This window comes from Salmo salar, chromosome ssa26, assembly GCF_905237065.1.
Source record: "Salmo salar chromosome ssa26, Ssal_v3.1, whole genome shotgun sequence".
NCBI classification, from domain to species: domain Eukaryota; kingdom Metazoa; phylum Chordata; class Actinopteri; order Salmoniformes; family Salmonidae; genus Salmo; species Salmo salar.
In genome coordinates, this window is record NC_059467.1 from 29,202,158 (window position 1) to 29,228,001 (window position 25,844).

General features: G+C 44.1%; 1 protein-coding gene across 8 annotated transcripts in view; it reads right to left on the reverse strand.

Annotated features, from left to right (window-relative positions):
• Positions 1 to 25,844, reverse strand: part of LOC106587586 (chromodomain-helicase-DNA-binding protein 9) — a 121,828-nt gene that overhangs the window by 26,569 nt on the left and 69,415 nt on the right. For 7 of the 8 annotated variants that reach the window (XM_045708563.1, XM_045708565.1, XM_045708562.1 and 4 more), the window contains 12 exons: positions 24,947 to 25,096; positions 24,414 to 24,482; positions 23,675 to 23,730; positions 23,127 to 23,244; positions 21,954 to 22,040; positions 11,927 to 12,064; positions 11,706 to 11,827; positions 8,922 to 9,165; positions 2,762 to 2,938; positions 2,288 to 2,431; positions 925 to 1,023; positions 641 to 797 (listed from right to left, as the gene is read on the reverse strand). In XM_045708563.1, coding sequence (XP_045564519.1) covers positions 641 to 797; positions 925 to 1,023; positions 2,288 to 2,431; positions 2,762 to 2,938; positions 8,922 to 9,165; positions 11,706 to 11,827; positions 11,927 to 12,064; positions 21,954 to 22,040; positions 23,127 to 23,244; positions 23,675 to 23,730; positions 24,414 to 24,482; positions 24,947 to 25,096 — 1,561 coding nt within the window. The remainder of the gene's footprint in view (positions 1 to 640; positions 798 to 924; positions 1,024 to 2,287; positions 2,432 to 2,761; positions 2,939 to 8,921; positions 9,166 to 11,705; positions 11,828 to 11,926; positions 12,065 to 21,953; positions 22,041 to 23,126; positions 23,245 to 23,674; positions 23,731 to 24,413; positions 24,483 to 24,946; positions 25,097 to 25,844) is intronic. The other variant, XM_045708564.1, reaches the window with a different exon arrangement.

Consider the following 25,844-nt stretch of genomic DNA (forward strand, 5'->3'; position numbering starts at 1 on the left):
GGAGGGATGAGGGAGAGGTGAAGTTAGTCCATTATCTGTTCCAGAGCCTCAACCTCCTGGCCTGCTTTCTCTGTTCTAGGAGTTCTGACACAGCTAGGAGAAAGATGGAGGGGGGAGGAGAGAGGGTGTGTGGGTGAGAGAAACAGACAGCGCCATAGGGAAAGATAGTGAGGAATGAGGATGTCTCTGACTCAGCGGTTTTCATTCTGCCCCGGGGCTGCTATAGAGCTCTTTACTACCGGTATGGGCAGGAATTACCCAAATCAGCCTTCCCCATACGGCATACACTGTCCTTCCATATAACAAGAGGCTACATACAGCGTTCCACAACCTGGATTGTAGCAATATCACTGTTAGTACCTTTAATGAGGTAAGGCTGGTTACAGCAGCTTCTCAGCTCCATCATGGTGTTGACCAGGTTGAGTTACAGTCAGGCTTGGGGCAATTCCATGTCAATTCCAGTCAATTAAGGAAGTAAACTGAAATTCCAATTCTCTTCAATGCTTTTCAATGGGGAAAATGGGGAATTGGAATTTGGTTTACTTTCTGAATTGACTGGAATTTCAATGGAATTGACCCCAACCCTGGTTACAGTTAGGGTTAGGTAGGGGTCAGGGTCAGGTAGTGGTGTGTTCAGTACCTTTGATGAGGTAGGGGTGGTTGCAACACTTCCTCAGCTCCATCATGGTGTTGACCAGGTTGGGGACGTTGGCCTGGCCGACTCCTTTAGACAGGAAGGAGAAGTTCTTCTCTAGGATGGCTCTGTAGTACTTCTTCTGGATGTTGGTCAGCTCCACCTGACCACATTATATAGAAACATTCAATTATATAGGACAATACACAGAAACAACATCAGTCAGCAAAACTAAGACAAAAAAAACACAATCTCAAGCACACACACAACGCAAACACGCACACACACACCTCAATGATGGTTTCCTCCTTAGGAGCCAGCTTCTTCTCCACGTCCTCCTTGAGACGACGCAGCATCATGGGCTTCAGGATGGCCTGCAACTTCTGGACCTGAGAGAGACCGAGATATGCAGGTTCATATATGGACGCATGCATACGCACACATACATACAGACACAGTTTACAGTAATATGTGACGCTTTTTGACCTGAGACACAGAGAGATGGATACAGAGAGATGGAAGATACAGGTTAACATGTGGAGAGTCTGGAATGGAAACGCACTCACGCACCCACTCACACACCCACACACACATGATTTTAACTAGAGGTGCTGAAGGATTAGCAGGATTAAGAGGGGTTGACCATGGGCCGGTCAGTGGGATGATTGTCAAACCAGTACAATACACTGAGTGTACAAAACATTAGGAACACCTTAGAAATCCTTCTTTAACCTGTCTCCTCTCCTTCACCTACACCTGCTTTCTATGACATAGACTGACCAGGTGAATCCAGGTGAAACCTATGATCCCTTATTAAATCCACTTCAATCAGTGTAGATGAAAGGGAGGAGACAGGTTAAAGAAGGATTTTTAAGCCTTGAGACAATTGAGACATGGAGTATATGTGTGCCATTCAGAGGGTGAATGGGCAAGTCAAAATATTTAAGTGCCTTTGAACGGGGTATGGTAGTAGGTGCCAGGAACACCGGTTTGAGTGTGTCAAGAACTGCAATGCTGCTGGGTTTTTCACATTTAACAGACTGATGAAGAAGTCCATGAGGTTAATGATAGGGGTTCTAAATAACTGTAATTACATCAGCATAATGCTACAGGGCCTTTAACATAACTTTCCAAATCACTCACTCACTCACTCACTCACTCACTCACTCACTCACTCACTCACTCACTCACTCACTCACTCACTCACTCACTCACTCACTCACTCACTCACTCACTCACTCACTCACAGACTCACTCACTGACTGACTGACTGACTGACTGACTGACTGACTGTGTGTGTGCTCTATTCTCCTTCAGAGTTCCATCTGTACCAACAGGATCATTATCTACACACACTGACACACTGTTCAAACACCAGGTGGGGTGAGTGGGGAAAAACACACTCATGTCCCCTGATACCATATGAAAACAAATTAGCTTCTGTATTAATAATCATATTCATTATGATCAGTGATGGTAAAGGACACACTCACACACAGGCAAACAGGCAGAGACTAAACTATAACACACAGTATTTCTCACATACACACTTTGTTGATAGGAACCCAACAACATAATCCTCACACACTCACACTGACAGCGACACACTTGATACGAACCCAACAACCACATGATAGAATCACACAGCCTCACCTGCTCCTCAGTCTTGAGGTCTCCAAACTCCAGCATGAAGGTGTTCTCTGAGGGGAAGCTTTGAGGCTCCAGGAAGTGCAGCAGACTGAACAGCTCCTCTACCGTGTTCTGGAGGGGAGTCCCTGTCAGGAGGACTTTGTGTTCCTGGTGAGAGAGGAGAGGGAAGAGAGAGATGTGAGTTAGAAACAATACAAGACACATAGCATAGGAACTCCAACCTACAAGCTGTGCCTCCACTGAACACAACTACCGAGAGAGGGGAGACCTCAATCACAAACAATCTTAAGAGCCAACCAGATTGGTGTACAGTGATGGTTACCATTAGGGCACGTTTCACTGCTTCTCTCCACACACAAACAAGATACTGATTTGAGACACACCAGGCCTAGGATCTCAAACATTCAAGCTGTAATGGCTGCATTTCTACCCTTTGCTCAGTTCTGCGCTACAGTATGCTCAGTGACTTGGACATACCAGATTCATGAGCTTGAAGCCCTCTAGCAGCTTGCAGTTCTTGTTCTTGAGGCGATGGGCCTCGTCGATGATGACGCAGCGCCACTCAATGGCGTTGAGCTCAGGACAGCCGCCCAGGATCATCTCAAAGGTGGTGATGAGGGCGTGGAACTTGTAGGCTCCCCGCACCACACGACCCTGGAGGGAAACCAGGAAGAAACACACAGGGAGTCAATACAACTCTTCCATTCATTCAGCTTTTCTCATTCTCAATGGTTGAGCGTATAATGCCTTGTAAAGAAATATCAGTGATTTCAATCATTTGAGAAATATACCATTCTCATATCTAGTGAGACATCCTGCGCAGTGTGTGTGATTCCCTGTGTGTTAAGGTGATTCCCTGTGTGTTCTGGGTGTTAAGGTGATTCCCTGTGTGTTAAGGTGATTCCCTGTGTGTTCTGTGTGTTAAGGTGATTCCCTGTGTGTTAAGGTGATTCCCTGGGTGTTAAGGTGAATCCCTGTGTGTTAAGGTGATTCCCTGTGTGTTCTGTGTGTTAAGGTGATTCCCTGTGTGTTAAGGTGATTCCCTGTGTGTTCTGTGTGTTAAGGTGATTCCCTGTGTGTTAAGGTGATTCCCTGGGTGTTAAGGTGATTCCCTGGGTGTTAAGGTGATTCCCTGGGTGTTCTGTGTGCTAAGGTGAATCCCTGTGTGTTAAGGTGATTCCCTGTGTGTTAAGGTGAATCCCTGTGTGTTAAGGTGAATCCCTGTGTGTTAAGGTGAATCCCTGTGTGTTAAGGTGAATCCCTGTGTGTTAAGGTGATTCCCTGTGTGTTAAGGTGATTCCCTGTGTGTTATGGTGAATCCCTGTGTGTTATGGTGATAACACGATTCCCTGTGTGTTAAGGTGAATCCCTGTGTGTTAACCTGTTGGGTCTAGGGGGCAGCATTTGCACGTCTGGATAAAAAAAATGTACCCGATTTAATCTGGTTACTAATCCTACCCAGTAACTAGAATATGCATATACTTATTATATATGGATAGAAAACACTCTAAAGTTTCCAAAACTGTTTGAATGGTGTCTGTGAGTATAACAGAACTCATTTGGCAGGCAAAACCCTGAGACATTTTCTGACAGGAAGTGGATACCTGATGTGTTGTATTGACTTTAAACCTCTCCCATTGAAAAACACAGGGGTTTAGGAATATTTTGGCACTTCCTATTGCTTCCACTAGATGTCACCAGCCTTTACAAAGTGTTTTGAGTCTTCTGGAGGGAGATCTGACCGAACAAGAGCCATGGAACGGTGATGTCCCATTAGACACCTGGCGCGCTACTTCATGTTGGGTACCCTCGTTCCAATACGTTATAAAAGGCTATGCATTCGTCCACCTTGAATATTATTCATGTTCTGGTTAAAAAGGCCCTAATGATTTATGCTATACAACGTTTGACATGTTTGAACGAACGGAAATATATTTTTTCCCCTCGTTCATGACGAGAAGTCCGGCTGGCTTACATCATGTGCTAACGAGACGGAGATTTTTGGACATAAATGATGAGCTTTTTTGAACAAAACTACATTCGTTATGGACCTGTGATACCTGGAAGTGACATCTGATGAAGAGAATCAAAGGTAATGGATTATTTACATAGTATTTTCGATTTTAGATCTCCCCAACATGACGTCTAGTCTGTATCGCAACGCGTATTTTTCTGGGCACAGTGCTCAGATTATTGCAAAGTGTGATTTCCCAGTAAGGTTATTTTTAAATCTGGCAAGTTGATTGCGTTCAAAAGATGTAAATCTATAATTCTTTAAATGACAATATAATATTTTACCAATGTTTTCTAATTTTAATTATTTAATTTGTGACGCTGACTTGACTGCCGGTTATTGGAGGGAAACGATTTCCTCAACATCAATGCCATAGTAAAACGCTGTTTTTGTATATAAATATGAACTTGATAGAACTAAAAATGCATGCATTGTCTAACATAATGTCCTAGGAGTGTCATCTGATGGAGATTGTAAAAGGTTAGTGTATCATTTTAGCTGGTTTTATGGTTTTGGTGACCCTGTCTTTGACTTGACAAAACATTACACACAACTCTTGTAAATGTACTGTCCTAACATACTCTAAATTTATGCTTTCGCCGTAAAACCTTTTTGAAATCGTAAAACGTGGTTAGATTAAGGAGATGTTTATCTTTCAAATGGTGTAACATAGTTGTATTTTTGAAAAATTTGAATTTTGACATTTATTTGGATTCAAATTTGCCGCTCTTGAAATGCACCTGCTGTTGATGGAGTGCACCACAGGTGGCACGCTAGCGTCCCACCTAGCCCCAAGAGGTTAAGGTGAATCCCTGTGTGTTAAGGTGATTCCCTGTGTGTTAAGGTGATTCCCTGTGTGTTAAGGTGATTCCCTGTGTGTTAAGGTGATAACATTATTCCCTGTGTGTTAAGGTAATTCCCTGTGTGTTAATGTGATTCCCTGTGTGTTAAGGTGATAACATTATTCCCTGTGTGTTAAGGTGATTCCCTGTGTGTTAAGGTGATAACATTATTCCCTGTGTGTTAAGGTAATTCCCTGTGTGTTAAGGTGATGTCCCTGTGTGTTAAGGTGATAATCCCTGTGTGTTAAGGTAATTCCCTGTGTGTTAATGTGATTCCCTGTGTGTTAAGGTGATAACATTATTCCCTGTGTGTTAAGGTGATTCCCTGTGTGTTAAGGTGATTTTTCCCTGTGTGTTAAGGTGATTCCCTGTGTGTTAAGGTGATTCCCTGTGTGTTAAGGTGATAACATGATTCCCTGTGTGTTAAGGTAATTCCCTGTGTGTTAAGGTGATTCCCTGTGTGTTAATGTGATTCCCTGTGTGTTAAGGTGATAACATTATTCCCTGTGTGTTAAGGTGATTCCCTGTGTGTTAAGGTGATAACATGATTCCCTGTGTGTTAAGGTAATTCCCTGTGTGTTAATGTGATTCCCTGTGTGTTAAGGTGATAACATTATTCCCTGTGTGTTAAGGTGATTCCCTGTGTGTTAAGGTGATAACATTATTCCCTGTGTGTTAAGGTGATTCCCTGTGTGTTAAGGTGATAACATGATTCCCTGTGTGTTAAGGTAATTCCCTGTGTGTTAATGTGATTCCCTGTGTGTTAAGGTGATAACATTATTCCCTGTGTGTTAAGGTGATTCCCTGTGTGTTAAGGTGATAACATGATTCCCTGTGTGTTAAGGTAATTCCCTGTGTGTTAATGTGATTCCCTGTGTGTTAAGGTGATAACATTATTCCCTGTGTGTTAAGGTGATTCCCTGTGTGTTAAGGTGATAACATTATTCCCTGTGTGTTAAGGTGATTCCCTGTGTGTTAAGGTGATAACATGATTCCCTGTGTGTTAAGGTAATTCCCTGTGTGTTAAGGTGATTCCCTGTGTGTTAAGGTGATAACATTATTCCCTGTGTGTTAAGGTGATTCCCTGTGTGTTAATGTGATTCCCTGTGTGTTAAGGTGATTCCCTGTGTGTTAAGGTGATTCCCTGTGTGTTAAGGTGATAACATGATTCCCTGTGTGTTATGGTGATTCCCTGTGTGTTAAGGTGATAACATGATTCCCTGTGTGTTAAGGTGATTCCCTGTGTGTTAAGGTGATTCCCTGTGTGTTAAGGTGATAACATGATTCCCTGTGTGTTAAGGTGATTCCCTGTGTGTTAAGGGGTGAGCCCTGCTGTTAGATAAAGCCCTGTGGTGCCACAGTGACATCACAGTCTTCCAGTGAGACAGCCTGGTGGCAGCTCCTCTTTCCACTCCTCCCTCATCTGTTCTTTCCACTCCTCCCTCATCTGTTCTTTCCACTCCTCCCTCATCTGTTCTTTCCACTCCTCCCTCATCTGTTCTTTCCACTCCTCCCTCATCTGTTCTTTCCACTCCTCCCTCATCTGTTCTTTCCACTCCTCCCTCATCTGTTCTTTCCACTCCTCCCTCATCTGTTCTTTTCCTCTCCTCCCTGTTACATTTGCATACTAAGCTCTCTTAACCGCTGTCTGTCATTCCACATTACTCTGCCAACCACCGCAGAAAAAAACCTTTGCCCAGGGCTACCGCCTGACATGTGCCACCCTTCAAACCCTTCTCATGTGCCTTTAAATTGAGTCCTGCTTTCAAGTTTCAAGTTTTAATGTCACATGCACAAGTACAGTGAAAGGCCTTTCTTCCAAGCTCTAACCCCAACAATGCTTTAATCAATAACAATGTAATAATAAAAATAACAAGATAGAACAAGACACACGAGATATGAAATAAGAAGAACACGATAAAGTAAGTAAGCATACTATATACATGGTCAGTTCCAGTAGCATATTTGCAATGTGCAGGGATACTGGATCATTAGGGGTAGATATGTATAGGGGTAAGGTGACTAGGCATGCTGGAACATGACAGTCATGCTACTCAATCTCAGTATCTCTCTCTCTCTCATTATGTGGCCTGCAAGCTCTCCTTGGACAAATCTCATTGTGCTACAGGGTTCAATTCTCGGGCCGACTCTCTTCTCTGTATACATCAATGATGTTGCTCTTGCTGCTGGTGATTCTCTGATCCACCTCTACGCAGACGACACCATTCTGTATACTTCTGGCCCCTCTTTGGACACTGTGTTAACTTACCTCCAGACGAGCTTCAATGCCATACAACTCTCCTTCCGTGGCCTACAACTGCTATTCAGTTGCATGCTATTCAATCGATCACTGCCCGCACCTGCTCGCCCGTCCAGCATCACTACTCTGGACGGCTCTGACTTAGAATACGTGGACAACTACAAATACCTGGGTGTCTGGTTAGACTGTACACTCTCCTTCCAGACTGACATTAAGCATCTCCAATCCAAAATTAAATCTAGAATCGGCTTCCTTTATCGCAACAAAGCATCCTTCACTCATGCTGCCAAACATACCCTCGTAAAACTGACCATCCTACCGATCCTCGACTTCGGTGAAGTCATCTATAAAATAGCCTCCAACACTCTACTCAACAAACTGGATGCAGTCTATCACAGTGCCATCCGTTTTGTCACCAAAGCCCCATACACTACCCACCATTGCGACCTGTACGCTCTCGTTGGTTGGCCCTCGCTTCATACTCGTCCCCAAACCCACTGGCTACAGGTTATCTACAAGTCTCTGCTAGGTAAAGCCCCGCCTTATCTCAGCTCACTGGTCACCATAGCAGCACCCACTCGTGGCACGCGCTCCAGCAGGTATATCTCACTGGTCACCCAAAAAGCCAATTCCTCCTTTGGTCGTCTTTCCTTCCAGTTCTCTGCTGCCAATGACTGGAACGAACTGCAAAAATCACTGAAGCTGGAGATCTCCCTCACTTGCTTTAAGCACCAGCTGTCAGAGCAGCTCACAGATCACTGCACCTGTACATAGTCCATCTGTAAACAGGCCATCTATCTACCTACCTCATCCCCATACTGTATTTATTTATTTATCTTGCTCCTTTGCACCCCAGTGTCTCTACTTGCACATTCATCTTCTGCACATCTACCATTCCAGTGTTTAATTGCTATATTGTAATTACTTCACCACCATGGCCTATTTATTGCCTTAACTTACCTCATTTGCACTCACTGTATATAGACTTTTTGTTTTCTTTTGTTCTACTGTATTATTGACTGTATGTTTGTTTATTCCATGTGTAACTCTGTGTTGTTGTATGTGTCGAATTGCTATGCTTTATCTTGGCCAGGTCGCAGTTGTAAATGAGAACTTGTTCTTAACTAGCCTACCTGGTTAAATAAAGGTGCAATAAATATAAAATAAAAATTGTCCGGCTGAGTATCTCTGATATCATGTCACTATTCCCTGATAGAACAAATTCTGTTTTTATTACTTTAATGGAATAGAGAGACACCTGAGATTCACTTAATCTTTCACAGCTAATGATAAGTGCATCACATTATCTCCTGTTCTTAGTCCCCATTATGAGATGCTGGCTGCCAGCGGGTTTCAAGCCCCTTTTGCTGTTGTTTTTGACAAACACCACCTCCCCTCATCATTGAACAACTTTTGAAACTTCAAGGACCCATCTGTTGTTGACATTGTTGTTTATCTGTGGGTCCCTAACTGTACATCTCGTATGTCTAGCCTGTGTTGTTTATTTATGTTGTTGTTTACCTGTGTGTCCCTGGAGTACATCTCGTACTGCTGCAGCATCTGCCTGCTGACCATGGAGCCGTGGTAGACAATGACGTTGAGGTGGGTCCACGTTCTGAACTCCCTCTCCCAGTTGGCGATGGTGGAGAGGGGGGCGATGACGAGGAAGGGGCCCCTGATGCCCACACGCCAGATCTCCTCCAGAAACGTGATGGACTGGATGGTCTTCCCCAGACCCATCTCATCGGCCAGGATACAGTTCCGTCTGTCAGGGAGGAAGAGAGGGAGAGAGAGGGGTGGGGGGCAGGGAGGGAGTAAGAAAGGAGTGAGAGGAAGCGAGGGGGGGGGGTGGAGGAAGACAGAGCGAGAGAGAGACATTACAGTCCCAAAAAAATGTATAGAGTCATTGTGGTCCTGTCTGATATTGATACTAAGTGATGAGACTGGGCTGAACAGAATCCTTCCTCTAGTATTCAGGCAGAACATTAATCTGGTTGTCCAGAGGGTGGGGGTGTTACAGTGAATCTTGACAATTGCAAAGAGCAGATACTCCCACTTGCTTTCTATACTTTTTCCCTTAATCTTAAAGGCTCGGTGCTATCAAAAACAGGATTTTCTGGTGTTTTATAAATATTTCCACAATATGAGGATGGAATAATACTCTGAAATTGTGAAAATTATGATAATCCCCTTTTAGTGTAAGAGCTGATTGAAAATACCGGCTGAAATTTCAGCCTGTTTTGGTGGGATGTTGTTTTGGCCTGCCTGGTGACATCACAGTAAATTAGTTGATAGACCAATAAAGAGAGTTCTAAACCATTCTGCCAATAACAGTTAGTTTTCAGTTTTCCCCTCCCCACTCAGACCCATCCAAGGCAGTCCTAGCAAAATTCTTGCTTGAGAAATTGCTCTTTGCTAAGAAGCTATTTTTGTTTCTTTCTGACCGTTTTAATTGACAACAATCACAATCAAATGTCCTTGATTGTTACCGAGAAATGATTTGATAGAGATAAAAAGTGCTGCATTGGACCTTTAAGAACTTCACAGCACTCTGAAACACAGTCCCAGTAGCAACACTACAGCCTGGCTACAGACAAACAGATGATTTGGGATGTGTTCCACACTCACTCGCTTTCTCCCCTGATCTGTCTCTTCATCTTTCTCTCTCCCCTGATCTGTCTGTCCATCTTTCTCTCTCCCTTGATCTGTCTCTCCATATCTCTGTCTCTGTCTCCCTCTGTCGCTTTCCATCTTTCTCTCTCTGTTCTCCTCCTCTTCCCTTTCCCCACCAGCAGCAAGGGAAGAGGAGGATGTTGATAGTAGAACAGTGAACAGCTCTGTGGGCCAATCCACAAGCCTCAGAGGCAGACAGTCTAATAATGTTAACTCAGCCAAATCACTGCATGCTCTAAACACAACACTGGAAAATCATTTGGAATGTAACATCCACACTACCTCTGTGCAGTGACAAAGTCTCTAAACCAAACAAGCTAAACTGAAAGATAAGTGAATGAAAATGTCCTCATGAAAAACATTTTTAAGACTAAGACACAAATCAAAACAGACAACCAAGAAAACCTTCAGTCAATGAAAGCATCCTCTTTTCAAAGATACTGTAAAAAGCAAGACAGACAACCTTTCGATCTTTTCATATAGCCTATGTGGCGTAGTGCAGTGTTTTCCTGTACTGTTTTGCATGTTTATGCTGTTGTGTTCTTCCCTTTAAAAAAATATGAACCACTAGGGTTGGGCAGTATTTTCATACATCCATACCGTTCCTGTACCATACCAGGGTATATGGTATTACTGGCAGTGCACAAAAGGGGCGCAATTTATTTTCAAACGTAAACTATATATATACATACATACATACACACATGGTGTCATGTTGATGGTGCCACGCTGAAAGTCACTGAGCTCCTCAGTACGGGCTATTCTACTGCCAATGTGTGCGCAATTTTATAAACCTGTCAGCAACGGGTGTGGCTGAAATAGCCGAATCCACTAATTTAAAGGGGTGTCCACATAATTTTGGCCATGTAGTGTGCGTGTGTGTATATATATTATTATTATTATTATTTTTAATTATTATTACGCACAAAGAAAATTCAAGCAGAAAGGATCTTGATCCAGGAGGAGATTGATATTCTCTGCTGTAACCAAGAAGCGTGATCTTGCAAGCTAGCCACCTAGCTAGCAAGTTATTAAACCAAATGCAAAGCTGGCGCCATGAGCAGGAGATCATTTATCTTAGATAGTTAACTGATAGTTATAAGCAGTGGCATAGCACGCACCCCTCTGAGCTTTAGGGCGCCCCAAACCCCACCAAAAAATTAATCTAAACTAAAATCATACCGTTAGTATTTCAAAATACCCCGGTGTATGTTATATACGACATACCGTCCAAACCTATTAACCACATTCTTCACAGGTTTTGCATACTAAACCAAGCTAGAAGTCAGCAGGCTCTGGGCAAGCGTCTCCCTGTCTCAGTACAGACATGCTGTCAGCTCACTGCTTCACTGGCTTCTCTTCTGCACTACTTAGCAATCTGACAGTCCAGCCCTTGTCTCTCTGGCTGGATACAGTAAGCTACAACCAGAGCTGAAACCTAGGATCTGAAGTCTGGAACAACCCTGTGTTTCTGACTGACAGAATCTGTTCAGGGCAGTAGAACACTGTGCGTTGCTGTTTGTTTGCACAAGCATACAGGTACAGTGTGTGTGTGTGTGTGTGTGTGTGTGTGTGTGTGTGTGTGTGTGTGTGTGTGTGTGTGTGTGTGTAGCCTTGGGGGGCCCTACTGACCTGTTGTACCAGTTGAAGAGGAGCCAGTTGACTCCCTCCAGCTGGTAGTCCCTGAGGACGTTACTGTTCCTGTACTCCCTTGACTGATCCCTCTTCTTCCACAGGCTGGCTGGGGGACGCTCCTGTGGGGTAGAGAATGTTAGAGGATGAGAAGATGAGATGAGAAAAGAAGAGAAGAGAGAGGAAGAGAAGAGAAAGGAGGTTGAATAAAGGGGGCTTACCGTCCTGCGGGAGTCTGGCCTTGCTGCCTGCAGCAGCTCAAACTCCTCTATTTTACTCTGGTCCACATCCCCCTTCAGTTCCCACGTACTGTCTTCATAGGGCAGAGAGCACCACTTCACCAGGTAGTACACCACCTGCTGGGGGAAGAGGGACAGAGAGAGGGGGAAAGAGAGAGAGAGAGAGAGAGAGAGAGAGAGAGAGAGAGAGAGAGAGAGAGAGAGAGAGAGAGAGATGTGAGTTAAAACAAAAAAAACATAGAAAACTTCATCTTTTAGTAGCTACTAGTGTTGTCACTAGTGTCCTGTTTGCCCAGTCCCACGTTTTCTAAACCTCCTGCGCATGAGCTACGCAAAAACCTGTCACTGAAATGCACACTTTTACTCAATACAACACATATTGAATTTAACTTCACACTGTTCAGTGTTTAATAGAATACTGCATAGAATGGCCATTTGCTCATATTTGCATAGGCTTACCTGTGATTTGGCTGGAGGAATGGGTGGATGGAACATACACGCATAATTATCTTTTTTTTACATTTATTACACCTTTATTTAACCAGGTAGGCTAGTTGAGAACAAGTTCTCATTTACAACTGCGACCTGGCCAAGATAAAGCATAGCAATTCGACACATACAACAACACAGAGTTACACATGGAATAAACAAACATACAGTCAATAATACAGTAGAACAAAAGAAAACAAAAAGTCTATATACAGTGAGTGCAAATGAGGTAAGTTAAGGCAATAAATAGACCATGGTGGCGAAGTAATTACAATATAGCAATTAAACACGGGAATGGTAGATGTGCAGAAGATGAATGTGCAAGTAGAGACACTGGGGTGCAAAGGAGCAAGATAAATAAATAAATACAGTATGGGGATGAGGTAGGTAGATAGATGGCCTGTTTACAGATGGACTATGTACAGGTGCAGTGATCTGTGAGCTGCTCTGACAGCTGGTGCTTAAAGCTAGTGAGGGAGATCTCCAGCTTCAGAGATTTTTTGTAGTTCATTCCAGTCATTGGCAGCAGAGAACTGGAAGGAAAGACAACCAAAGGAGGAATTGGCTTTGGGGGTGACCAGTGAGATATACCTGCTGGAGCGCGTGCCACGAGTGGGTGCTGCTATGGTGACCAGTGAGCTGAGATAAGGTGGGGCTTTACCTAGCAGAGACTTGTAGATAACCTGTAGCCAGTGGGTTTGGCGACGAGTATGAAGCGAGGGCCAACCAACGAGAGCGTACAGGTCGCAATGGTGGGTAGTGTATGGGGCTTTGGTGACAAAACGGATGGCACTGTGATAGACTGCATCCAGTTTGTTGAGTAGAGTGTTGGAGGCTATTTTATAGATGACATCACCAAAGTTGAGGATCGGTAGGATGGTCAGTTTTACGAGGGTATGTTTGGCAGCATGAGTGAAGGATGCTTTGTTGCGATAAAGGAAGCCGATTCTAGATTTAATTTTGGATTGGAGATGCTTAATGTGAGTCTGGAAGGAGAGTTTGCAGTCTAACCAGACACCCAGGTATTTGTAGTTGTCCACGTATTCTAAGTCAGAGCCGTCCAGAGTAGTGATGCTGGACGGGCGAGCAGGTGCGGGCAGTGATCGATTGAATAGCGTGCAACTGAATAGCAGTTGTAGGCCACGGAAGGAGAGTTGTATGGCATTGAAGCTCGTCTGGAGGTAAGTTAACACAGTGTCCAAAGAGGGGCCAGAAGTATACAGAATGGTGTCGTCTATGTAGAGGTGGATCAGAGTATCACCAGCGAGCAAGAGCAACATCATTGATGTATACAGAGAAGAGAGTCATCCCGAGAATTGAACCCTGTAGCACAATGAGATTTGTCCAAGGAGAGCTTGCAGGCCACATAATGAGAGAGATACTGAGATTGAGTATCACCCATAGAGACTGCCAGAGGTCCGGACAACAGGCCCTCCGATTTGACACACTGAACACACTGAAGTTGGTAAACCAGGCGAGGCAATCATTTGAGAAACCAAGGCAGTCGAGTCTGCCAATAAGAATGTGGTGATTGACAGAGTCGAAAGCCTTGGCCAGGTCGATGAATACGGCTGCACAGTAATGTCTCTTATCGATGGCGGTTATGATGTCGTTTAGGACCTTGAGCGTGGCTGAGGTGCACCCATGACCAGCTCTGAAACCAGATTGCATAGCGGAGAAGGTATGGTGGGATTCAAAATGGTCGGTAATCTGTTTGTTAACTTGGCTTTCGAAGACCTTAGAAAGACAGGGTAGGATAGATATAGGTCTGGAGCAGTTTGGGTCTAGAGTGTCACCCCCTTTGAAGAGGGGGATGACCGCGGCAGCTTTCCAATCTTTGGGAATCTCAGACGATACGAAAGAGAGGTTGAACAGGCTAGTAATAGGGGTTGCAACAATTTCGGCAGATCATTTTAGAAAGAGAGGGTCCAGATAGTCTAGGCCGGCTGATTTCTTTGGGTGCAGATTTTACAGCTCTTTCAGAACATCAGCTATCTGGATTTGGGTGAATGAGAAATGGTGGGGGCTTTGGCGGGTTGCTGTGGAGGGTGCCGGGCAGTTGACCGGGGTAGGGGTAGCCAGGTGGAAAACATGACCAGCCGTAGAGAAATGCTTATTGAAATTCTATATTATAGTGGATTTATCGGTGGTAACAGTGTTTCCTAGCCTCAGAGCAGTGGGCAGCTGGGAGGAGGTGCTCTTACAGTGAGGGAAAAAAGTATTTGATCCCCTGCTGATTTTGTACGTTTGCCCACTGACAAAGAAATGATCAGTCTATAATTTGAATGGTAGGTTTATTTGAACAGTGCGAGACAGAATAACAACAAAAAAATCCAGAAAAACACGTGAAAAATGTTGTAAAATGATTTGCATTTTAATGAGGGAAATAAGTATTTGACCCCTCTGCAAAACATGACTTAGTACTTGGTGGCAAAACCCTTGTTGGCAATCACAGAAGTCAGACGTTTCTTGTAGTTGGCCACCAGGTTTGCACACATCTAAGGAGGGATTTTGTCCCACTCCTCTTTGCAGATCTTCTCCAAGTCATTAAGATTTCGAGGCTGACGTTTGGCAACTCGAACCTTCAGCTCCCTCCACAGATTTTCTATGGGATTAAGGTCTGGAGACTGGCTAGGCCACTCCAGGACCTTAATGTGCTTCTTCTTGAGCCACTCCTTTGTTGCCTTGGCCGTGTGTTTTGGGTCATTGTCATGCTGGAATACCCATCCATGACCCATTTTCAATGCCCTGGCTGAGGGAAGGAGGTTCTCACCCAAGATTTGACGGTACATGGCCCCGTCCATCGTCCCTTTGATGCGGTGAAGTTGTCCTGTCCCCTTAGCAGAAAAACACCCCCAAAGCATAATGTTTCCACCTCCATGTTTTACGGTGGAGATGGTGTTCTTGGGGTCATAGGCAGCATTCCTCCTCCTCCAAACACGGCGAGTTGAGTTGACGACAAAGAGCTCCATTTTGGTCTCATCTGACCACAACACTTTCACCCAGTTGTCCTTTGAATCATTCAGATGTTCATTGCAAACTTCAGACGGGCATGTATATGTGCTTTCGTGAGCAGGGGGACCTAGCGGGCGCTGCAGGATTTCAGTCCTTCACGGCGTAGTGTTACCAATTGTTTTCTTGGTGACTATGGTCCCAGCTGCCTTGAGATCATTGACAAGATCCTCCCGTGTAGTTCTGGGCTGATTCCTCACCGTTCTCATGATCATTGCAACTCCACGAGGTGAGATCTTGCATGGAGCCCCAGGCCGAGGGAGATTGACAGTTCTTTTGTGTTTCTTCTATTTGCGAATAATCGCACCAACTGTTGTCACCTTCTCACCAAGCTGCTTGGCGATGGTCTTGTAGCCCATTCCAGCCTTCTGTAGGTCTACAATCTTGACCCTGACATCCTTGGAGAGCTCTTTGGTCTTGGCCATGGTGGAGAGTTTGGAATCTGATTGATTGATTGATTGCTTCTGTGGACAGGTGTCTTTTATACAGGTAACAAACTGAGATTAGGAGCACTCCCTTTAAGAGTGTGCTTCTAATCTCAGCTCGTTACCTGTATAAAAGACACCTGGGAGCCAGAAATCTTTCTGATTGAGAGGGGGTCAAATACTTATTTCCCTCATTAAAATGCTAATCAATTTATAACATTTTTGACATGCGTTTTTCTGGATTTTTTTTGTTATTCTGTCTCTCATTGTTCAAATAAACCTACCATTAAAATTATAGACTGATCATTTCTTTGTCAGTGGGCAAACGTACAAAATCAGCAGGGGATCAAATACTTTTTTCCATCCCTGTATTCTCCATGGACTTTAGAGTGTCCCAGAACTTTTTTGAGTTAGTACTACAGGATGCAAATTTCTGTTTGAAAAAGCTAGCCTTAGCTTTTTTAACTGCCTGTGTGTATTTGTTCCTAACTTCCCTGAAAAGTTGCATATCACGGGGGCTATTCGATGCTAATGCAGAACGCCACTGGATGTTTTTGTGCTGGTCAAGGGCAGACAGGTCTGGAGTGAACCAAGGACTATATCTATTCCTAGTTGAACATTTGAGTGGGGTATGCTTATTTAAGATGGTGAGGAAGGGACTTTTAAAGAATAGCCAGGCATCATCTACTGACAAGATGAGGTCAATGTCATTCCAGGATACCCCGGCCAGGTCGATTAGAAAGGCCTGCTCACAGAAGTGTTTTAGGGAGCGTTTGACAGTGATGAGGGGTGGTCGTTTGGTCGCAGACCCATTATGAATGCAGGCAATGAGGAAGTGATCACTGAGATCTTGATTGAAAACAGCAGAGGTGTATTTGGAGGGCGAGTTAGTTAGGATGACATCTATGAGGGTCCCCTTGTTTACGGATTTGGGGTTGTACCTGGTAGGTTCATTGATCATTTGTGTGAGATTGAGGGCATCAAGCTTAGATTGTAGGATGGCCGGGGTGTTAAGCATGTCCCAGTTTTGGTCACCTAGTAGCACGAGCTCAGAAGATAGATAGGGGCAATCAATTCACATATGGTATCGAGGGCACAGCTGGGGGCAGAGGGAGGTCTATAGCAAGCGGCAACAGTGAGAGACTTGTTTCTGGAAAGGTGAATTTTTAGAAGTAGAAGCTCGAATTGTTTGGGTACAGACTTGGATAGTTATACAGCACTCTGCAGGCTATCTTTGCAGTAGATTGCAACAACGCCCCATTTGGCAGTTCTATCTTGGCAGAAAATGTTATAATAAGCGATGGAGATTTCAGGGTTTTTGGGGGTTTTCCTAAGCCAGGATTCAGACACGGCTAAAACATCCGGGTTGGCAGAGTGCGCTAAAGCAGTGAGCAAAACAAACTTAGGGAGTAGGCTTCTAATGTTAACATGCATGAAACCAAGGCTTTTACGGATACAGAAGTCAACAAATGAGAGCACCTGGGGAGTGGGAGTGGAGCTAGGCACTGCAGGACCTGGATTAATCTCCACATCACCAGAGAAACAGAGGAGAAGTAGGATAAGGGTACGGCTAAAGGCTATACGAACTGGCCGTCTAGCACGTTCGGATCAGAGGGTAAAAGGAGCAGGTTTCTGGGCACGATAGCATAGATTCAAGGCATAGTGTACAGACAAAGGTAAGGTAGGATTGGAGTACATTGGAGGTAAACCTAGGCATTGAGTAATGATGAGAGAGATATAGTCTCTAGAGACGTTTAAACCAGGTGATGTCATCGCATATGTAGGAGGTGGAACAACATGGTTGGTTAAGGCATATTGAGCAGGGCTAGAGGCTCTACAGTGAAATAAGACAGTAATCACTAACCAGGACAGTAATGGATGAGGCATATTGATATTAGAGAGAGGCAGGCGTAGCCAAGTGAACATATGGGTCCAATGAGTGGTTGGGCTGACTGGGGACACGGCGATTCAGACTGTTAGCAGGCTGATGCTAACAAGCTAACAGTTAGTAGGCCGGGGCTAAACAACCTAGCAGTTAGCAGACCGGGGCTAGCAAGCTAGCAGTTAACAGACCGGGGTTAGCAAGTTAGCCTTTGGGGGACGTTGCGATGGGGGTAAGTCTGTTTTTGCCTCTTCGTGTGGTGACGTCGATAGACCAGTCGTGGAATTAGTAGAGTTCCAAGTAGCTCTAGGTAGCTAGTAGGCTGCGGTTAGCAGAATGGGCCTTCAGCGGATGTCGCGCCTGAGGGGCCTGTTGGAATCCTCGGGCAGATTATGTCGGTATTCCAGTCGTAGAGGATCGACGGGGTTCTGTGCCCCGTACAGGCAGTAGAATGGGTCTGGATATTGTAGCCTTAGGGCTTTGGTGGTAGCACAGGAGCCCTGGCCGGGCTAGCTTCAGGCTAATTGGTGCTTGCTCCGGGATGGAAACGCTAGCCAGGAGTAGTCACCCGGGATTGTGGTTAGCTAGTTGCGAAGATCCAGATGAAAATGTTCAGAGTTTGCGGTAGGAACCCGGGGATATGGGGGAAAAAAATAAAAAATTATAATAGGTCCGTTATGCTCTGGTTTGAGTCACGTTGTTCGAACTGGCGAGAGCTTTCCGAGCTAAAGGTTAGCCGATGAACGCTAGCAATGGTTTGCTGACTGATAGCTAGCTTCAGTTGAGGGATTCCAGATCCGAAGTAAATAGAAATACTTTAGGAAAAAAAAACTGAAGTTGAGGTTTAGGAAAAGATTTTTAAAAGATATGCGAAGAAAAAGATGTAAAAAGATATATACAAGGGACACGACAGGACAAAGACAAAGACGTCTGGTCTGACTGCTACGCCATCTTGGATCTGCATGTCATTGTGTCAGTAAGGAGAAAACACTGCATGAAACCTTCTTTACTCTTCAGTTAAAATAGACACACACTCTCCATCCCTTCCTCACATTCAATCTCCCTCCTTCTCGTAAAAACACGCACGCACGCACGCACGCACACACACACACACACACACACACACACACACACACACACACACACACACACACACACACACACACACACACACACACACACACACACACAATGCTCTCAACTTTTAAAACGCTAGACACCAAACAGAATTTAAGGAGCACCAGAAAGAAATAGATTTATGAACCGTTCAGGCTAGGGACAAGTAGGGCTGTGGCGGTCACAAAATTTCGTCAGAAAGCAAATAACTGCCGGTCTCACGGTAATTGACCGTTAATTAACATAAACACATTTACCATCTCCTGGCTTCCACACATAGCCTACAAGCTACTGATGCTGACCTTTGGAACATATACATTTAAAAAAGTCTAATAAATCCATGTAATATAGCCTACACCTTCACAATAAATCCATTATTTATTTTAGACAGGTTTAAAAAAAACATGACAAGAAGAAAATGCAGTCTATTTCAGAAGAAGAGAATAGCATACTCTGAGTTGTCCTTATGTTAGGTCCTGATCTGGCTATGCCATATGGCTGTGGGCTACACTAGTTAATTTAGCAGACAAGATTTGCTCTAGAATTCCGTATGAAGAATACAATTGAACATAGCTGAATAAAATAGGAAGGATATTTTCTCTATTCTGTGTTGAGCGGTTAACAAAGAAACAGGTACTCCTATATGCTTAATTTAGAGTTATTAATGTAACTTTAGTTGTGATACAAATTTTGGGCTATATGTTTAGATTTTTAATACATTCTAAGGCTGCATGATGCGACTCTAATGATGATTTGAAAAAAGTCACATGAAAGGCATGAGCTCAGATTTTTTTTTTGCGCAGGCTGAACACACTTCATCAGTCTCTCACTCAAGCAGTTAATAATGCCTAAAATTTCCCGGCTGCATCCCCTTTGTGTGGCCGTAATGCCCCCTAAAAGAATCCATGCCTTTTGCGGCCAACGACCGTTGTGCCCTTGGGCTGAATATAATAATTATAAATCCCTTCTCCCGGCTGCGTGCCGAAGTACCTCTCACTCACATGGCTCTCCGTCACGTGATCTGGTCTTTCTCACAGGCTTCAAGTGAAGACAGACACATCGGGGACGCAACTGCGTGCATCCTTATCCAGTACCAAGGCGCATATTGAAGATATTGGAAGAACTGTCCACATTTACTTTTCGTCAGCCCACAACATGAGTAGGCTTAACGAACAGCAAAAGCACTAGCATATGTCAATCTACTATTCCCCATAGTACAAATTTCGACCTACTCTATTCTGTGCGAGAAATAAATATTCCAAACATAGTCTTGGACAGTTGTGGGATGCGATAGATCCCAAATTAATATAACCACTAGCATCAAAAAACCTGTTTTAAGCAATAAGCCTGACGCAACAGATGAGAATGCTCCATTAGCAGGGAAACACCATTCTCAAAAGTAACCCAAATGCAATTATGCATGTATTTCTTTTATTATAAAGGTGCATTTTTATGGTGAAAATTATCTTCCCCAAACTTGATCTCACGTGCTGCGTATGTATGTCATTTAGAAGTGGATGAATGTGCTTAATTTTAAGAAGTTATTTGGCCACTTTAATTATGATACAAATGTTATCAAAACATATAGGTCTATGGGCTAGGCTAAATGAGGTGTGCGAATATGATTTGAAAAAGTCGCAAAAAAAATAATGCACTGTTTGCCTGAAGCTGGGTATCATTCACAAGTGACAGGCTAATATTGTCACCCAGCAGACTATTCTTGATTTAATCTTGTCTTTAAATATACTAAATAATATATGTGTGAAATTTGTTATGATTTAGAATGGACCATTATCATGCACCTGTATCGAAACAGGGGCAGCAGGAAACAATACATGTCATCTATGCACTTAAATAGCGAATGGAGGACGCTTTTCCCGTGGTTTATTTTCATGCCAGCCAGGTAGGCTATACTCCTGTTGTAAAGAGAAGCAACGTACTTAATATTAGGAATGTTGAGAAATAAATATAGTAGGCCTAGCCTTTAGAAAGCTGATGGGATCTTTCTCTTTTTAATAGAGGCCATCACTCTGTTCTCACGCAATTGCATAGCTTATAGAAATGTTGTGCAACATGATCTCTCATGAAGTGTTTGATTAGATTTTCAACTACATTTGTATTGATGTCAGAGTGATTACAGGGACAATAGAGTGCAGAGTAGTTAGCAGTTAGCAGGTTTGGTAGACTAGTAATGACCATCAGCAACATCAGAGCTTGGAGAAGCCTAATTACCATGACTAACGGTCATGTGGAATTTGACTGTCGTCATGACTCGTGACCGCAGGTGTGGCGGTAATATGGTCACCGTAACAGCCCGAGGGACAAGCCATTTTCTTTGCTGTAAAGTTGTAAGCATGCCTGTCGCGAAGTGCTGCTCCATTTTCCCTCTCTGACACTCAGAGGCTGCATGACAGTGAACTTGCAAAGTCAGATCAAACTGGCCTGTGCTCTTGGTTATAACAATTATATAATTTACAAACTTTTCTGCTCGCTCTGCGCGCTGCTCCAATGTAACAAATGTAACAACAGAGGACTCATCAGGGTCGACATCACGAGCGGGGATGGAGGAATAGATGAGCATGAAGAGGGGCCGGAGAGAAGCAGGTCAGTGGGGCCTAGTAGGGGATGAGGCTGGCTGATTACAGCTGCCACGTGATATGTTGATGAAAGGGAAGTGGATATTATTGGACCTGCTCATACAACAGACGAGAGGCTTAAATTCAACTGGCACCAGCAGGTTCTTTAGATCAAACGGTACTATGGTATTCTAAAATGTTGGTATCATAAGGTTTTGGTACCGTGGTATTGCCGTGGTATTAACGTGGTGTTACTGTGGTGTTACCGTGGTACCGGTACACCAAGCAACACTAGTAGCTACACCCTCAGCTAAAGTAACAGAGACAACAACCATAATAGTATCTTCTACAAATGAGGAGATGAGACACACTCAAGGACACACATACACACACAATGTACAGACATACACACTCTGTCTCTCTCTCTTTCCAACAAAAGGCAGTCTAATCATCTCTCCGTTGGAGGTCATTTGTTGTGAATGAAAGAGCCCCACACTCCCCACTCTTACCTCTCCTGTGTCCTTGTCTTCACAATAGGACACCTCCAGTACTCTGTCTACCTCCACATAGTCAGGGTTAAAGGGATCCTCCTCCATCTAAAACACACAGGAAGACATAGTCAGGGTTAAATGGATCCCCCTCCATCTAAAACACACAGGAAGACATAGTCAGGGTTAAAGGGATCCTCCTCCATCTAAAACACACAGGAAGACATAGTCAGGGTTAAAGGGATCCTCCTCCATCTAAAACACACAGGAAGACATAGTCAGGGTTAAAGGGATCCTCCTCCATCTAAAACACACAGGAAGACATAGTCAGGGTTAAAGGGATCCTCCTCCATCTAAAACACACAGGAAGACATAGTCAGGGTTAAAGGGATCCTCCTCCATCTAAAACACACAGGAAGACATAGTCAGGGTTAAAGGGATCCTCCTCCATCTAAAACACACAGGAAGACATAGTCAGGGTTAAAGGGATCCTCCTCCATCTAAAACACACAGGAAGACATAGTCAGGGTTAAAGGGATCCTCCTCCATCTAAAACACACAGGAAGACATAGTCAGGGTTAAAGGGATCCTCCTCCATCTAAAACACACAGGAAGACATAGTCAGGGTTAAAGGGATCCTCCTCCATCTAAAACACACAGGAAGACATAGTCAGGGTTAAAGGGATCCTCCTCCATCTAAAACACACAGGAAGACATAGTCAGGGTTAAAGGGATCCTCCTCCATCTAAAACACACAGGAAGACATAGTCAGGGTTAAAGGGATCCTCCTCCATCTAAAACACACAGGAAGACATAGTCAGGGTTAAAGGGATCCTCCTCCATCTAAAACACACAGGAAGACATAGTCAGGGTTAAAGGGATCCTCCTCCATCTAAAACACACAGGAAGACATAGTCAGACAAAGTAAACTACCTTCATGCCATCTGGAGTCTGGGGGGAAAACACACTGTATGACTGTGTGGGATGAACATATCAAGGCCTAAAGCACACTACAGAGATGCATGCAAACATGCCTGCGCAAAACAGGCAAACACACACACACACTGACGCGGACACACACACACACACACACACACACACACACACACACACACACACACACACACACACACACACACACACACACACACACACACACACACACACACACACGCTGGTGTGAAAGGGTCTTACATCTGCAAAGAAGTGGGCTCTCTGTGCCTGTTTAATCTTGAAACGTTTGATCTTCTGCTGAATCCTCTTGTCTTTCTCCAGCTGCTGCTCTACGGCCCACTCACAGTGGAGGTAGGAGCTGAGAGAGACAACACACAGAGTCAGGAACGCACGAGAACACACACGTATAGTACAAACTTCAAATAAACCTTGAATGTCTTTTATGACGTCGTACATCTTTCAAATGGATATATGCTTACTTTATGTTTAAATGTTCCATTTGTGTGTCATTTTGTACATTTTACATTAATATATGATTTACAATCTACTACACACCAAATTAGTTTTCATTTCAGACTGACCTGGATTTTGTTCTACTGAAACTACAATGAGGTCACATGTGAGTTCAGTCAAAGGCGTCTCAAAGTGGTAGTGCAAGAACTAGTAATGACAAGCTGCGTCTTACATCACTCTGTTTAACATATTGTATTTGGCTTTTTCGGTTGAATACAAAACATTTAAAAATGTGCATGTAATTATCTTAGCTGGAATGAAAAATAATGCCTTACTAGTTTTTGTATTTTACAAAGAACTCTTCCACTTCTACGATAACTCCTGGAGCGACCTAGAAGAGGAACCAATATTATAGAACAGAATACAAACTAAAAGCTCTTCATACACTGAGTGTTAAAAACATTAAGAACACCTTCTCTTTCCATGACATAGACTGACCACGTAAATCCGGGTGAAAGCTATGATTCCGTATTGATGTCACTTGTAAATCCACTTCAATCAGTGTAGATGAAGGGGTGGAGACAGGTTAAGTAAGGATTTTTAAGCCTTGAGACAATTGAGACATGGATTGTGTATGTGTGCCATTCAGAGTGAATGGGCAGACAAAATATTTTATTTCCTATGAACGGGGTGTGGTAATACGTGCCAGGCGCACCGGTTTGTGTCAAGAACTGCAACGCTGCTGGGTTTTTCATGCTCAACAGCCAAATGTGGGAAGCATTGGAGTCAACATGGGCCAGCATCCCTGTGGAACGCTTTTGACACCTTGTAGAGTCCGTGCTCCAATGAATTGAGGCTGTTCTGAGGGCAAAAGGGGGGGGGGGTGCAATATTAGCTAGGTGTTCTTAATGTTTTATACACTCAGTGTATAGTAGGAAAAGACAAGAGGGTTGAATTCAATCAAACCCACATTGCAGAAGGTAAGTAGATGTACTACTGCAAACTAAGATACTATAGTACTACAAAGAGTGGTATGAGTGAGTGTGGCATTAAAGATAATGATTGTAATCCTACCTCGTTCTTGACTATTCGAGATGACATGATCTTGTCAACAACCGCAGCATCCTCCTCACTGGGGTTTTCCTGCAGCATTGACAAGATAGAAACAAACCACTTTAACAGCTCCATGTACAACCTTCACACTCCACACACCAGTTTCATGTATTTTCAATGTATATCAGAATGAAGTATGGCCTTGAGATGCATTGTACTGCTATAACACACATATTACACTAGATAGAGCAATAATAGAGCAATGAAGAATGTAGAACCTATCAGTCTTACAGTGTTTCCCAACTCCAGTCCTCCAGTTCCCCCAACAGTACACATTGTTGTTGTAGCCCCCAGACAAACTCACCTGATTCAACTCATTGAGGGATTGACGATTAGCTGACAAGTTGAAATAGGTGTTTTTGTCCGGGGCTACGGCAAAAAATGTGTACTGTTGGGGGTACTGGAGGACTGGAGCGTGAAACAACTGGTCTAGAACAACTGAATGTTATTGAGAGTTATTGATTGCTGCCTGGGCCAGGCCAGTATCTCCTCACCACAAACAGCTGCTGTGCTGGCTCTTTGCGTGCTGCAGCAGTGCTGGTCTTCTTGGCTTTAACCATGACCTTCACCTCCTCATCAGACACCCTGGCCTCTCCCTCCTCTGCATACTTCTTCCTCTTCACCTGGCGGTTCGACCGACGCGTCTACAGGGGGGTAAGGGAAAGAGGTTAAGTATTACGGAGGTTCTATATTATACAAATCAGCACAGCCAAAATATCAGTTAAACTCTTTTCCTATGTTTTATTGGGTTAATATGTAGGCAGCCATCGAAGGCATTCCTGTCTATTCTCAATAGTGTTTGTGCATGTGGCTGTGTATTGTATGCACTCCGCAGCAATATGTGTGACATTCAAGAGTGCTTAGTGCTTATTATTAGGAAAACACATCAGAGAGACCCTGCTAATGACAGCCACAGTTAAATGAGATACTAAATACCATTCAGTTGAAACTAATAACATGTTTGTGGATGAGAATAACCCAGGCTGACCATAAAAAACTTGAGCCTGCCAGGCTGAGTGGTCCCTGCTTCCCTGCCTGTCAGGCTGCCTCCAAGGCTGAGTGGTCCCTCCTTCCCTGCCTGTCAGGTTACCTCCCAGGCTGAGTGGTCCCTCCTTCCCTGCCTGTCAGGTTACCTCCCAGGCTGAGTGGTCCCTCCTTCCCTGCCTGTCAGGTTACCTCCCAGGCTGAGTGGTCCCTCCTTCCCTGCCTGTCAGGTTACCTCCCAGGCTGAGTGGTCCCTCCTTCCCTGCCTGTCAGGTTACCTCCCAGGCTGAGGGGTCCCTCCTTCCCTGCCTGTCAGGTTACCTCCCAGGCTGAGTGGTCCCTCCTTCTCTACCTGTCAGGTTACCTCCCAGGCTGAGTGGTCCCTCCTTCCCTGCCTGTCAGGTTACC